The 15,856-nt window shown below is 41.5% G+C and overlaps 1 protein-coding gene across 1 annotated transcript; it reads left to right on the top strand.

Annotated features, from left to right (window-relative positions):
* Window positions 1-13,253: 13,253 nt before the first annotated feature.
* On the top strand, window positions 13,254-14,341 carry LOC146666152 (myosin light polypeptide 6). The gene has a single exon (XM_085413996.1). It carries the CDS (start codon window positions 13,334-13,336, stop codon window positions 13,940-13,942), a length of 609 nt encoding a protein of 202 aa, XP_085270122.1. The 5' UTR covers window positions 13,254-13,333; the 3' UTR covers window positions 13,943-14,341.
* The last annotated feature ends 1,515 nt before the right edge of the window (window positions 14,342-15,856 follow it).

The raw sequence follows: 15,856 nt of genomic DNA, 5'->3' as shown, positions 1-15,856 counted from the left end.
AGGTGGCGTTTATGTTCAGAGACGGAGCGTGAAAAGATGAGAATGTCATCAAGGTAGATGAACACAAAGTGGTTAAGGAAGTCTCGGAGCACGTCATTGACAAAGCCCTGGAACACAGCCTGGGCATTGGTTAGACCAAACAGCATAACGAGGTACTCAAAATGGCCTAAGTGTGTGTTAAAAGCCGTCTTCCATTCGCCCCCCTCTCGTATCCTAACCAGATGGTACGCGTTATGTAGATCCAGCTTTGTAAAAACTGTGGCCCCTTGGAGCAGTGCATAGGCTGATGTCAGTAGTGGTAGTGGGTATTTGTTTTTGATGGTGATATTGTTGAGGCCTCGATAATTTATGCAAGGTCGTAAGCTCTTGTCCTTCTTTGCAACAAAAAAGAACCCCACCGCAACAGGGGATGATGACGGGCGAATCAGACCTGCGGCGAGCGACTCATTAATGTACTTTTCCATGCTGTCCCGTTCAGGCTGTGAAAGACTGTATAATCGGCTGGTAGGAAGTGGGGTGCCGGGAGAAGATCAATTCCGCAGTCGTACGGCCGGTGAGGGGGAAGAGAACGTGCTGTATCTTTACAAAAAGCCTGCTTAAGATCGTGATAGACTGAGGGCACAGACTAAAGATCGGGTGACTCTGATGGTGGGGGGTTACTCTGAGGGTTCGTGGGTGGAGTTACGGCTTTTAGACAAGACATATGACATTCCTCTCCCCACCCTAGAATGCTTTCCTTTCTCCAATCCAGGACTGGGTTGTGTTGACGTAACCAGGGGAACCCTAAGACTAGTGGTGTGAGAGGAGCCTTAAGCACAAATAACTGCAACGTCTCAGAATGATTACCAGAGAGGGTTGATGATATTGGCTCCGTAATGTGGGTGATATCCGGGAGACGCTGCCCACTGAGGGCGGTAACTTGGAGTGAGTGTGGCAGTGGTTTAGTGTTTAGTTTTAATTCTTGAGCGAGGGACTCATCAATGAAATTCTGCTCTGCACCTAAATCAATTAGTGCGTGGAGTGGGTGAGAAACAGAACGAACCGTTAGTTTAGCCGCAAGCATCAAGCGAGGAGGAGATTGTGAACAGGAAACCTCACCCACCCGTACTCTCCCCTCTACTGGCGGGCATGGTCTTTTGGCTGGTCAGGACAGGAAATGGCCATATGGCCCTTACAGCCGCAGTAGGAGCACTCACCAGCTCTCCAACGCCGTTGTCGCTCTTCCGGTGTTAATCTGGAGCATCCTATTGGCATGGGTTGCTCACCCTCGTCTTCATAACTCCTGTCCCGTTTTCCCATTCTACATGCTGTACCTCCGCCGGAGGCCATCTCCTCTCATCCTAGAGGCTTCTGGGAGTTGTAGACTCTAGCGCTGCGACGCGCTCGCATGTTTTCATCCACCTTTACACACAGGGTCATAACATCAGAAAGAGTCACAGGCAATTTCCTCATAACTAGCTCCCTTTTTAGCTCGTCACACAGGTTATTCAGCAGAGTACTTATTAGTGCTGACTGCCCCCACCTGGTCTCCTCAGTCAGAGTCCAAAACTCAATCAAGTAGTCGGCCATGCTCAGTCTTCCCTGCTTCAAAGTAAGCAGTCGGTGAGCTGCCGCTTCAGCCCCGATGCCTCTCTCAAAGACATTTTTAAACTTTATGCTTGACCGCATAACAACTGAACGAAAAAAAAAACAGTCTTAGCCTCATCGGTCTCATAAGTCCTCCGTAGCTGTTTGAACTGCAACGTCACTTGTATTAAAAAACCCGCAGTCTTGCGGAACTCACCCAAGAATGGCTCCAGTACGGGCAGCGACCGCTCAGGAGGCTCCGCATGGGCAGACGTTGAACGAGCGGAGGACCCGGACGCAGAGGGCTCATGAGCCGGTAACTGTGAAGTGACAGGTGGAGAAGGGGTGGGCGGGCTTACCAGCAGTATCCGTTGAGCGATGACTTAAGTTAGTGCTGCCAGCTGCTGATTAATGTGCGGTAACATTATTTCGTGCTGATCCAAGACAGCTTCCATGGAGATGACCGGTTGCTTGGTGGGGGCTGAGTCCGCTGAGTCCATGATGTGGCTGGATTGTTATTGTCACAGTGTACAAGGTGGACTCACGCGCTGGACTCCGGGGATTGATGCACACAAGAGAATTTATTAATGAACAATGTCCAATGAGTGTATATACAAAAGGTGCGGGGCAGTGTTATCTACAAAGGTGCGGGGCAGTGCTATATACAAAAGGTGAGAGGGGCAGGGCTCCGGGGGAAATCCAGGTGAACACTCTCGTCTCTCTCCAAACAATCCAAACACGAATCCACTCGAACACCAGGGAAAACAGTCCAGAGGGTCTGCACACAAAGAAACGCTCGTTAGATTCCAAACACACAAGTACATGGAAAGGTTCAAGGTTCAAGGTTCTTTATTTGTCACATGCATAGTTATACAAGTATAACACACAGTGAAATGTAGCCTGACACGCTCCTCGACATGTGCAAAAAAGTTGGGGGGGTGCAGAGGAAGAACATTATATATATATATAGTATATACATTGGGTGAATGTGCAGTAGTAGCAGCAAGCAGGTGAATTCTGTACATTAATATGAATAGACATCTGACTATTTTACAGGATAGACAATATAAACATATTTAAAATTAAAGGAATTGAAATGTACATTGTGCCTTGGTTTAGTGTCTGGAAGAGTCCTGTCTCAGTCAATTATAGATGATGTGAGAGGGCGGATGTGTGTGTTTAGGGCACGGATGGCTTGGGGATAGAAGCTCCTCTTGAGTCTCTCTGTCCTTGCCTGGAAGATGCGGAACCTTCTACCAGATTGCAGAAGTTGGAACAGTTTGTTGCCAGGATGGGACGGGTCCTTCAGTATCTGCGCTGCTCTAGTCCGGCATCTCCTGGTGTAGGTGTCCTGAAGCGGGGAGGAGAGCAATCCTGCAGCAGCGTTCTGCTGTACGGATCACTCTCTGGAGAGCTTTTTGGTCCTTCACACAGCTGTTCCCAAACCACGATGTCATGTTCTGTGTGAGGATGCTCTCCACAGCGCCTGTATAGAAAATCCTGAGGATCTTTGGAGAGACCCTGAACTTCCTCAGTTGTCGTAGGTGATACAGGCGCTGCCTAGCCTTTTTGGTCTGGACCTGAATGTGGGCAGCCCATGTCAGGTCTGAGGAGATGTGGACACCAAGATACTTGAAGGACTGCACCCTCTCCACTGGAGCTCCATTGATGATAATGGGCTTGTAGTCTCTGTGCTGACCCCTTCTGAAGTCCACCACCAGCTCCTTGGTCTTGCTGACGTTCAGCTGGAGGTGGTTGTCCTGGCACCACGATGCCAGATTCTTCACTTCATCCATGTAGGCCGTCTCATCGTTGTTGGAGATGGCACCCAACACCACTGTGTCATCAGCAAACTTCACAATGGTGTTGGAGCCATGGGTGGCCACACAGTCTGAAGTGTAGAGGGAGTAGAGCAGTGGCGAGAGGACACATCCCCGAGGTGCTCCGGTGTTGATGGTGATGCTGTTGGAGAAGCACCTGCCCACCCTCACCACCTGAGTTCTGCCAGTGAGGAAGTCCAACACCCATGCACACAGACGGCTGTTAAGTCCCAGATCCCTCAGCTTTGTGAACAGTCTGCAGGGCACTATTGTGTTAAACGTTGAATTGTAATCAACAAACAGCATTCGCACATAGTTACCCTGTTTCTTGTCCACATGGCTGAGAGTGGTGTGTAGGACGTGGGCGATGGCATCCTCTGTGGATCTGTTGGATCTGTAGGCGAACTGCAGCGGATCTGTGGTGTCTGAGATGGAGGAGGAGATGATGTTCTTCAGCAGCCTCTCAAACACCTTCATTACCACCGAGGTCAGTGCAACTGGCCGGTAATCGTTCAGGGATGAGGGTTTGCTGTTCTTGGGCACAGGGATGATGGTGGATCTTTTGAAGCATGTGGGGACCACAGACTTCGCCAGGGACTCGTTGAAGATGTAAGTGAACACACCTGCTAGCTGGTCAGCACAGCAGCGCAGCAGACGGCCGGTGATGCCGTCTGGCCCCGCCGCTTTCCTTGTGTTCACTCTCCTCAGTGCCGCTCGGACGTCATGCTCCGCGATGCTGGTCACCAGTCTCTCGCTGATGACGTCACTGTCCTCGGTAGTCAGGCGGTAGATAGCATTAGCCGCCTGGCTAACCCCGAAACGGGCATAGAACTGATTCAGCTCTTTGGTGAATGCAGAGTCAGCGTTGATCAGCGCAGTGTCCCTGGCTTTGTAGTCCGTAATGGTGCGTAGTCCGTGCCACATACTCGGTGTGTCGCCCTGGTGGAAGTGGGACTCCACACGTTCCCGGTACCAGCGTTTGGCATCTCTCACCGCGCGCCGCACGCCGTATGAGGCCGCTTTGTAGGCGCTCATATCGCCAGTGGCGAGACCCGCGTTGTAGGAGGCGGTCCTGGCGTTTACTGCAGTGTGGATCGATCTGTCCATCCACGGTTTCTGGTTTGGGAATGTGGTGACTCTCGCAGTGTGGATAATCTCCTCCGAAAAACACTTGCTAGACGCTCGACTTTCACTGACGCGATTTTCACAACGATCCAGCGAAGAACAGTCGATGCTTCCTGGCTTAAATGCCATCCACGCTGATGAGGCACAGGTGTTTCCTCCTCCGAGGGCGTGGGCCAAGGGCGTGAACCCATAATGAGTTCCGCCCTGGCGAGAGAGAGAGAGCGAACTAGAGAGATAGAGAGAAACAGCTGATCAGCGACCAGCTGAACCTCCAGTCCGTGACATACCTTAACAATTTTACAGGCACCATAACATTTGCCACAGTTTCTCCTGACCTTTTCACATCAGTCACATGTGCAATTGCCAAGCGATGAGCGCAGGGCCCACTAGAGGGCCTCGGGCCACCCTTATGAATTCGGTTTCTGATTCTCAAAGACATTCACACCAGTGGCCTTCTGGGCGTCATTTTGTAACTCTAGCAGTGCTAATCCTGTTCCTATTTTCACAAAGGAGATACCGGTCCTACTGATTAAAGTTAAAGACCTTCTACGGCCCTGTCTAGCTCTCCTAGAGTAATTAGCTGTCTCCTAGAATATCCTCCTTACTCTTGAGACCTTCTGGCAATGGTGCATATTGATGTGTCGTTTTGGAATAGCTGGAGTACTTGTAGGTTTGCCTCATGCTATCAGTCAGAAAAGATGAGGAGGAAAAAGATATCAGTGGCTTCCACCTGTAAAACCATTCCTGTTGTGGGGATTGTCTTGTTGTTACCCCTCTAGTGCACCTGTTTATGATGTTATTAACAACAAAGGAGATGAAACTGATTAAGAAATCCTCTCAGTTTAAAATGTGTTTGAGCAGTTTACTGTACAGATGAATGTTAAATGTTATAATATTTAGTTAATGTAGTAACCAGAAAACAAGTGTTGTTTGACAAATGTGTATTATCAGTCCTTCTATGTCTGTTGCTTTAAATCACATGGTAGCAAATCTATTACTTACAATGTATAAAGCTACACTGCTGTGTTTTATGTCTCACATTTGGAAACAACACTTAGTATCATTCAGCTAGAGTCCTTCCCATTGAATCTGGGAAACTGATACACTGAACACTGAACTTTCTATTATTATAAATATTTCTTCGCTTTAATGTTTTTTCCACAAAAATAAGAAAGTTTGTTGGATATTATAAAAATGTGGACATTTATTTGAGAACCAGATATTCAGCATTTCAAGATCTGTGTCATAAAAAGACAGTCTTGGAATAATGGCTTCATTTATTACAGAGGATTTCCTTATTTGATTAAAAATAATGAAATCAGTCACAGTCCAGCAAATATTTTTGGTGCCATGAGAGTATGAATATTCACAGCCCTGCTCTTTGGTCAGATCTAAAGCTGAAATGAGTTGGTGGCCTTGTTGGATGAAGCCAGCAGATATTTAAAAGAGCAGCTTGTGTATATAGTTGCTTCATCTGTTGCCCAGCAACTGCTCTTGTAGATATGGCTGTTTGAGAGGCTTCAGTATCTCCGACAGAGATTAACAGTGGAGATAGCAGAGTTTAAGTTTCCATGTTTTGTGACTGTGCAAATGAATGGGATTGCTGTTGTTTCACTGAACTGAAATCCTGCTATATTCCCAAATCTCTCTTGCTGTAATATCATAGAGTATTTAAGTAGACATCATTGTACTATTATATAAAGACTCTCCATGTCTTTTCTCATACAGTCATTATATTGTATCATTCAGTCTATATTCTTTTTGTATGACGAGTGGTAGTGCCCTGAATCAGATTAAATTTAACATTACAAAGTTATATCTTAATAATTTCTCCCAATTTTTTGGTCATATTTTCACATTGTTGTGCAGAATGAGATATATGAGAAACTGCCTATCCACTTACATTTACTGAAATGATATTGAGAGATCAGCCATTCTTGTTGCCTACCACAATTCTACACACTGACCAATGGAAAATACATTTTGTTAGCAATCTGTAAAAAATGCATTTGCATAAAGCTACATCTGTCACAACACATATGTCAAACTAGTGACAAATTGATCTGCAAGGTCCAAGTTATGTCACCACTGACCCCTATGCCCCCTATTGTAGTAAAACAGCTGAAGCACAACTGTGGTTTGAAATAGGAGCAAATTCTGTTATAATTGGAACACAGTAGTGCTGCGTCACTGGAGAGCCAGGCCTTTAATACCTCTCTGACAATGAACAATGACTGTCAAAACTGAATGACTAATTGTGGTGGAAGTTTTCATATCATCTATATAAGCACCAATGATATTAATGTCCCAGTGCCATCAAGCAAAAACCCACTACTTGAATATTCAATGTAACTATAAACAAAAATAAAAATTAGTCTTAAATGTCTTAAATTAAATGTAAATTAAACTTAAAAGTCTTAAATGTAAACATAGAAAAAGTTTCATTATTAGATTATGAATCACAATATTCATTATATTTTACTTTTACTTATACTTTATATACGGCTCTTCTTACTGCTGTGATTTTTTGAGATTGAAGTCATTATTAACTATGTCCTAACTACAGCATCACTGTCAAAGCTCAAAATGTGGTCAGTGAAAATTTTCCTAGCTCCTAATGCACACACTGCATCCAATATCAATGACAGGATCTGAGAAAAAACCTATACAGTGGAAAGGATCCTGTTTTTGTTTCCAAACGAGAACATTAAAAAATCGGCATGATGGACAGCAAGAAATTCAGGGCTTTGCTGAAGTCCCATAATACCACCTTTGGCGCCGCCTATGCTGCAGTAGCCATAGCATTTTTCTTTCAATATTTAATGAGTTGTGAAAGTATTTACAATCATTGGAATGTTTTTTTCTCATGGCTCTATGAAGAAGTGGTCTAAAATCATTATTTTATAAGAATATAAAATAATGACTTTATACTTGTGTATGTGTGTGTGTGTGTGTGTGTGCGTGCGTTTGTGTGTGTGTGTGTGCGTGCGTGCGTGTGTGCGTGTGTAATAAACCTTTCATTTGATGGTTTCATAAATTTGTAAAGCGCAGTATAGCAAGACAAAACAGGTCACTGTATGAGGGAAAAAAGGTATAAATTCCACATTTCTGTGATAGACACTGAAAACACTCTGAAGACATGTTTGGTCCACTTTTGTCAGGATTAAAGCTCTGAATTAAACATACAAGCATTCCAGCATTCCAGCTGAGAAAAGCAGCTGGTAAGCTGCTAGGGAAACATCTCATAAGCCTGTGTGCTGCTGGGATAAACAGGTACAAACCATTCAAAGACACGCTCTAAACATGGCATCAGAGGCACATCAGAAATACAGAAATAGACCAGTCCAGATGAACAGGAGAGGATTCTGCCACCAAGCCAAGTGCTCTGTGGAGAATGGAAGGTGGGTGGGGGTAGGGTTATGAATAGCTTGGAAACTTCCCTAATCTCCCAGTCAGAATTCCAAGCCTAGCTTGTGAGAAGAAGGCATAGTGCTCATCCCTGGTTTGGACGTGTACTGTGATCCCCAGCTATTGTTTGGTGCAGACATGGGAACCTTATAAATATCACAGAAATAGGCCAAGCAATAATTCATATTGATTTTTCCCTATTTATACTTATTATAGATGGGGAGATGTATCATAGGTTGTGTTATAGGTATGTTATATTATCAAGAGGTATATTTCACAGCTAATCATGCCATTTTGTAGCCCATTTCAATCGGAAGCATGTGCCTAATTATAATCCTCTTTGATTTTTGGACTAGACTGGTGTATCTGATGAACCCCTTAAAGAACACAAGAAACACTGATTGTCTAAATCACATATGATAGTCATCCCGTTGCATGTACTATGGTGTATCTGTATTTTCGAGTCAGTGCCATTTTTATTAGGAGTGCTGGCATTCAGTGTGTAGCTTCATGCTTTTCTAAGGTCTGTCTGAATAAAAGGCAAAATTGCAATCTCTTGATTTTTTCCCCTCACAGACACATGTAAGCGGTGTCGTCTCTGTGCAGAAAGGCCATTTGCAAATTCCATTTTCTCGAAATAGATAGCTAAGACTTTATGACTAGATTTGGATTTTTTAAATGTCGCAACTAAAATTTAATTTAGAACTAATGCATTTTTGTCCAGTAACATTTCAATTGTAACATAAAACAGAGGTCTAAGCATCAAAAATCAACTCCCCTCATGTCACATACAGCACCTCTTTATCATGTTGTAAACTTATTGTGTTTTGATTAATTTGAAATTGCTTGCTTTGCTTCAGTAGAGTGTGAAATGCACTTTCCCTTTTGTACTTTTTCAATTTCTATCATTGTAAGTATGGGGAGAATATGGGGTGGGCAGAGAGAATGAACACATGGATGTCTGGTGTAATTAAGACACTGAAGTATTAGAACAGGCAGTGCCTTCACCAGCTATAATTCATCAAACATGGTCTTAATTAAACTGTTTACACAGATGTCTGCTAGCTGGTTCCTCCAACAGTCATTCCATTATAACAACGCAATATTGTTACTCGACTCATAAGAAAAGTTTTGTGTTGCTGTTCACTACACTCCATAGGGTAACATAAAATGGAAATTAATTCTTATTTCATATTAGCGAAATCAAACAAGCACACTTTGGAAGCTGGTTTGATTATGGCCCCATTTTTTAGAGTGGCAGCTCTGTGAAAAGAGGAAAGCACTAATATTTGGACATTAAATACTAACACTGTTGGTTGTCTCGTGTGTGTTTAGTCAAAGTTGATTCCTGGAATTCACAATACATTCACACAAATTTTAATTATGAAGTACAGTAGCTGGCAGTTCAGTGGCCATTCCCAGGTCTGATGCACATGTCCAAGAGAGAAACTGGCGATTAAGAGGAGAGATAATACACAGTGGTGCATCTGTTTTTAGCCAGTTAACTAAACACAGATCTTCAGTCTGAGTCACCCTTTGCCAGTGCCATAGGAAGAATGTAACTGCTGTCTCTGTCACTCTCCTTTATTGGCCCTGACCACACCAGGGGTCTGCCTCCCCTAGTTCCCACTATTATCTCATGGATTAAGGACTTGCTGCCTTGCTGACCACCCTCTCATCTTTTGTTCACATAAACAGTCACTGCACCAGACACAGGCATGCAAGGACTATCCCCAAGGAATAACTCCATGGAGTTAAAAGGGAAAATTTAAGTAACATTTGTATAACTGAAATTGTGATCCCCCCCCCCCACCCCACCCCCAATCCAGTTTGGTGATTGAACAACAAAACAGTGAATGAAATGTAGAGCGCAACTACAAAAAAAAGGAAAAAAAAGAAAAGAAATCAGCATCAGCTAAAGTTCTGTTCACACTGGAAGTGATGTAGAAAAGTGGTAGAATTGAAAACCACCAGTCCATTCACCATAAAAATTGACTCCAAGCAACTATGTTAAAAATAATCACTGCTTCTAGTTGCACAACTGTGTGCAGGATATACTCAGGGACATATGACCTGGTAGTAAATATGTTAGAAGGTTATATAAACAACAGAACCTGGACTGTCCACCAGCAACTGCAGTCAGCTTCAATACAATGGGTTATGAACATATCACCTTCATTGTGCATGCAGCTTAAAACTGAAAACTTGGTTCAGAAGTGGAGGTATACCAAATGTATAGTTTAAAAAATATCATAAATTGTCTCTCAGAGAAAAGCTGGGTGTGTCTGTAGCACCATTGTTATACTGGTCTCTCAGTGTAAAGTTTTTTTTTCTCTGCTTTGAAGTTGACAGAAAATAAGTTGTTTCAGAACATTTCAGATATGAGTATTTACTTGGAGGCCTTGATGGAAAAATACTGGACTGAAATCAAATATACATAAAAAATAAATAAATAAAAGAATATTGATATTAAGCATAAAGAGGCTAAAAGCCTTTTCAGGGCTCACACCTCAAAGTCCATTAGTTTTAATGGACTTTGAGGTCATCACATTTAGCATCCCATTTTTGTTACACGTAATGATTTGGCTGAATATGGAGAAAAAAAACATATTGATCAATGCAGCATTAAACTGAGGTTGACCTTACAATTCAATATCTTACATGCATTTAGGAAGAACCCTAAGGCTTGTGAGCACAATGCATGAATAGATTATTGTAGCTTCAAATGATCAATATTCAATGTCATTAATGCATGAACTTGACATTCTGACAGAAAATATATTATGTTTCAGGAGGTCTCATCTGAGAGAGACAGAGCACTATAAATATGCTTGTGATCACCCTGTGGTTTATACCTCTATATATTCTTTATGTTTCCATTGATGCTACTGATTATAATATGAAAGGAAATGCTTCAAAGTTTAATAGGGATTTCTAGATCTGTCCCATAATGTTTAATTTCTTACCTTTTTGACAAGAAATGTATTGTTTTTAGTAATCAGCCCATATCTGACATGTCAGACATGTGATGCCGATCGGAGTTTTGTGGTCATATTTTGGTATTTGACCCGATTCTGTCCCTTGAGGACAGATGACTGCCAGGTTCGTTAACATTTCCTACCACCTTTAAGCTGTTAATATCTATCAGTATTGTTAATTTGGGTATTCTGATTAACACAAATTAGGTAGCTCAGTTATTAAGCAATTGTTGCAAATAAGCAGACAGACACTATAAAGGATTGACAAGCTGACTGGTTCAGTCATTGCAGTTGCAGTGATTTACTGATTGATGACTTGTTTGAAAGAACTTTGATGGTAAAAGCATCAAGAAAACGAACTTTGATGGTAGAAGCATCAAGGAAATGTCTTCTCTTATTTTGTTAACATATGTGAACACCCAAATGACAGTTTAACAAAGCTTCTGTACACAAAAATGAACTTTGTAGTGGTCTCTGCATAGGCAATCCAACATAATGGTTTACTTGTGCTTAAATTGAAATATTCCAGTTATCTGCACTTGTAACACTTAGGTAAGGAAAAAGGATCAGTGTTCTAAGGACCAAGTACAATTGTGAAAGCGGGTATGATTGATATAGATTAATTTGAAGCTTTTGGTGGGAAAAATGATGACAATCATTAATAATTAGTAATCGCCTCAAATAAATCATAAATGTGGTATGAATGTGTATGCATTATTATTATTGTTTTATATACTTGATAAATATACCTTTTATATATTGTCCATATATGTTGTGTCAGTACAAAACTGGGCTCTCTTGCAACTTTTTTCATGTTTCCATCTTGCTCAAATGTGCACATGCACGTACGCATACCAAAAGACGACAAATTAGCTGTCAGTTTTACTAGCTATGTGACCTTAAAATGAAAAGAGAAGAGAGATAATGATCTTAGGCTAAGGACAACTACACACACACATACACACACATACACATACATACACAGGCACACTTAAACTACACTGTCCAAGGACTTTAAGCACTAGATTGACAGATCAAGGAGAACTGGCATTGAGACAAAGAAGGGTAAATGTGATTATCGCATGACAGGCTTTAGCTTTCTTTAACTGAGTTGATAAACTGTGAGGCATGCATAAAATTAAAGTTGCTATGATTAAAATTGTGTCACAGAACAGCACATCCTATATACCCTCTCTTCCATAAATGAAATGAATATTTTGTTGGTTAATTTATCATTCACTGAAGAGAATTATGGAGCAGTCATCTACATAAAGCCAAATGACATATTACATATTTATAAACCATACTTGTAATGGAATTGCATTGCCCGTTTTCACCTTTTAACCTCATAAGGTTTACTATTGGGAATATAAAGGAAAACATTTATTCCACACATGATCATGCCAGTTAAATAAAAAGAAGTAAATACGCTATTATTTTAAAACTCACTTAATAAAAAAATATACATATCTGGAAGAAAAGACTATTTGCTATATGAGAAAGACCCAAATGTAATAAGAAAATACCTTAACTGCAATACATAGCAGCAGTTCCCCTTTATAAGCAAAGACAGTTTTCTTTTCCCCATGCCCACCATATGCATAAGAACCTATGAGGCAAATCCTTTCGAAAACTTTCTTTAGTTTTACTTAAAAAAAATCAGCTGATGTTAGCAGGGAACAAACGACTTTGGTTAAACGACTAACCACTTTCATCAGCATGATTACAGCAGTATTGCTTAATATATTTAACTCTTATGACTCATCTTTGCATTATGACAAATTAATTAAGAGTTCCCTTAGGATCTATGAGGGCTTGGCAGGTTTGTAAATGGCAGCGTGCAATACAAGCTATTGCTTGTCTGTCAAATTAAAAACTGCCAAACACCTGCCATTGAAATAAGGTTTGATAGATAATCCTTCTGTTATTCTGAGAATGAATTATTATAAAATGAATACATGCAAAGCCTAGAGACAAATATTAATACTTTTGACTTAGCTGCACCATTGTTCTAGTGAAAAGAATAGCCACCCTCCCAGAAAGAAGTGATTCCCAGGCATTCAGCATTTAGATAGCAAGCTATTTTAGTCTATCTCCCTCATGGGCTGATCACTGGCTATGCTCTGATCCCTTTGTCCATCAGAGAGACAGAACATTTTCGGGCTAATGCAACTGGACCCTCACTAATGACAGCAAATAGCCCTGTTGGTTAGATGACAGCAGCTGAGAACAATACTTAATGTTGACATCACTTGCTATGCGGATCTATTTTGGGTTTCTTCCTTTTATAGTGTGGTGGCTGAAATTGTTGTCTAGCCCCCTAGACAAAGCACATATAAAAGCCTTGAAGGAGGAGTTCCGGGATCACTTTCTATCTGCTCAGGCTCTTGTTCATTTCTCAGCAAGCGTCAGCTCGCCACTGAATTGCCTTGCAACATGCCACCAAAGAAGATTGAACCAAAGAAACCTGAACCCAAAAAGCCAGAGCCTAAGAAAGATGCAGCTCCAGCTGCTAAGCCAGCGCCACCTCCAGAGCCACAGCCTGAGCCACCCAAGGAGCCTGAGTTTGACCCCAAAAGCGTCACTCTTGAGTTCACTGCTGACCAGATTGACGAGTTCAAGGAAGCCTTCACCTTGTTTGACCGCACACCAACTGGAGAAATGAAGATCACATATGCCCAGTGTGGGGATGTCATGCGAGCTCTGGGCCAGAACCCAACTAATGCAGATGTGCTGAAAGTCCTTGGTAAACCACGACCAGAGGACATGAGTACTAAAATGGTGGATTTTGAGACCTTCTTGCCCATGCTGCAGCATATCTCCCGCGCAAAAGATCAGGGCAACTTTGAGGATTTTGTTGAAGGGCTGAGGGTTTTTGACAAGGAAGGCAACGGTACCATCATGGGAGCAGAGCTGCGTCATGTGCTGGCAACACTAGGAGAGAGGATGACAGAAGATGAAGTGGATAGATTGATGGCTGGACAGGAGGATGCAAATGGATGTATCAATTATGCCTCCTTTGTAAAGCACATTCTCTCTGGCTGAAAATGGACATTTTATCAAAAAGACTTAATTTTACAGAATTTCTTTCTATATTTGACCAGTTAAAGGTGATTTTGTCATTAACGCTGTGACATGTTGCATGGTAATTCAGTGAAGTCCCAGTCAAAGAATGAGGACTTACATAAAGGAAAATCAACGAATAAAGGAAATATGATCACAATCTGCCTCATGAATGTAATTTAAATACACCCATCCTTTTAAATTTGATGAGATAACCATGGGAGCTTGAGAATGCCAATGCAAGTGATGATTTAATGTGCATTCAACTTCTCATATCAACTGTGTTAATGTGATTAGTCCAAAGTACTGTGTGAACATACACACATATACAGGATTTATCTACATCTCAAAATAAAACATATTTTGGTCTACTGACAAAAAGCTTTAAAATGAGTATGCTTGTCATTCTGGTTAAGATTCAGTTGCAGTGAACCAAGGCGCGCACACACACACACACGCACACACACACGCACACACACACACACACACACACACACACACACACACACACACACACACACACACACACGTGCACAGAGAGAGAGAGACGAATCCAGTTTCCTCTGAAAATTGCAAGAACCAGGAACTTTCTTCCTCATCACTTTTGCAGTGGCTGATAAATCTTCCGTTTAAATCAGTGAATTAAACCTGCATGGCCGTTCTCAGTGAATCATATATAAGTATGTTTAGCTTGAAATTTTTATTTAAAAAAAAAACACTTTGTAGGATTTAGTTGTCTCTAGCATTGAGTTACAGATTCTACCCAACTCCCTTACCGATCCCCTTCCAAGCGTGTAAGTGAACCTGCGCTGGCCTTGTCGGGAGCAAGCGGTTTATCCACCAAAGCGTTTAAGCTCTGGGCACGTTTTATCAAGTTAAATTAAAACTAGTGGCACTATGTTTTAGGAGTGAGACTAGACCCTAAAAAGAGCAGATAAATCAAACAAAGACTGGGACCAATCGGTGTCCATTTCTGACTTTAGTTTAATACAAAGGCTGCTTTGGAAGATTGGTGCAGTTATGTCCTAGATTTGTTATATTAAAAAAAAAGTTTTCAGTAATAATAATGACATAGTAAGTAATTATTTACAAATAATAATTATCAGTATGAACTCACCCGTCGCATCTTAAACACTTTAAGATTATAATAAATAACTTTTGGTTCTCTAATGATTCTAAATCAGAACAGACACAAGTGTTGGGCCACTCCTGTTTCCTTTTTTCTTCATTACCTAGGAACCCCCATCAACATAGCACACAGACCAATGAACATAGAGAAATAGATATGCTCACTACCAAGAGGCATTATTAAAAATTGCATTTTCCATTGCCGTATCTACTCCTTTTTATATACTATGTTCTGACACTTTACAAAAATGAAGGTAGAAAATGTGTTTTTTGTTTAAATTAGCAATCCCTCCATGGGTCTTACTTGTGTATTAGTTGGTATGCCTATTGGTAAAAGGAAAATGCTTTTTAAGAAAAAAAAAGAATTGATTGGTGAGTATTTGTTTGTGGCTTTTTTTTTTTTTCATGGATCCCAAATAATTTTTAGGTGCTACAGGTAGCCGCTAATGGTTACATGGGTAGCAACATGGGTATCATTAAAAGCATTGCTACTTTACAAAGCAATACGAAATCTTAAGAAAGCACTATTGAACACCAATTATACATTTATACCACTAGGAACACTAAGTTGGTTAACAGGCAAGCAGATATTGGCTGACTGAGTAGAAATAAAATGCCAGCTGGCTGACAGCTTTAAAGCAACATGTGTGTCCCAGATACATTCTAGTTTGTACCATCTTCTGTCGCTCTCCCTTTTTGTCTTCTTCGTTTCTTCTTGTTGTAAAGCAGCTCTTTGGGGTGGGGGGTTCTAGAGGTGTTTGTGTATCC

Source organism: Rhamphochromis longiceps, linkage group LG7, assembly GCF_057381845.1.
Source record: "Rhamphochromis longiceps isolate RC_006_pf linkage group LG7, R_longiceps_female_GT1.1, whole genome shotgun sequence".
Taxonomy (NCBI): domain Eukaryota; kingdom Metazoa; phylum Chordata; class Actinopteri; order Cichliformes; family Cichlidae; genus Rhamphochromis; species Rhamphochromis longiceps.
Note: the sequence above shows the minus strand (reverse complement) of the source record. Positions and strands in the feature narration are given on the sequence as shown.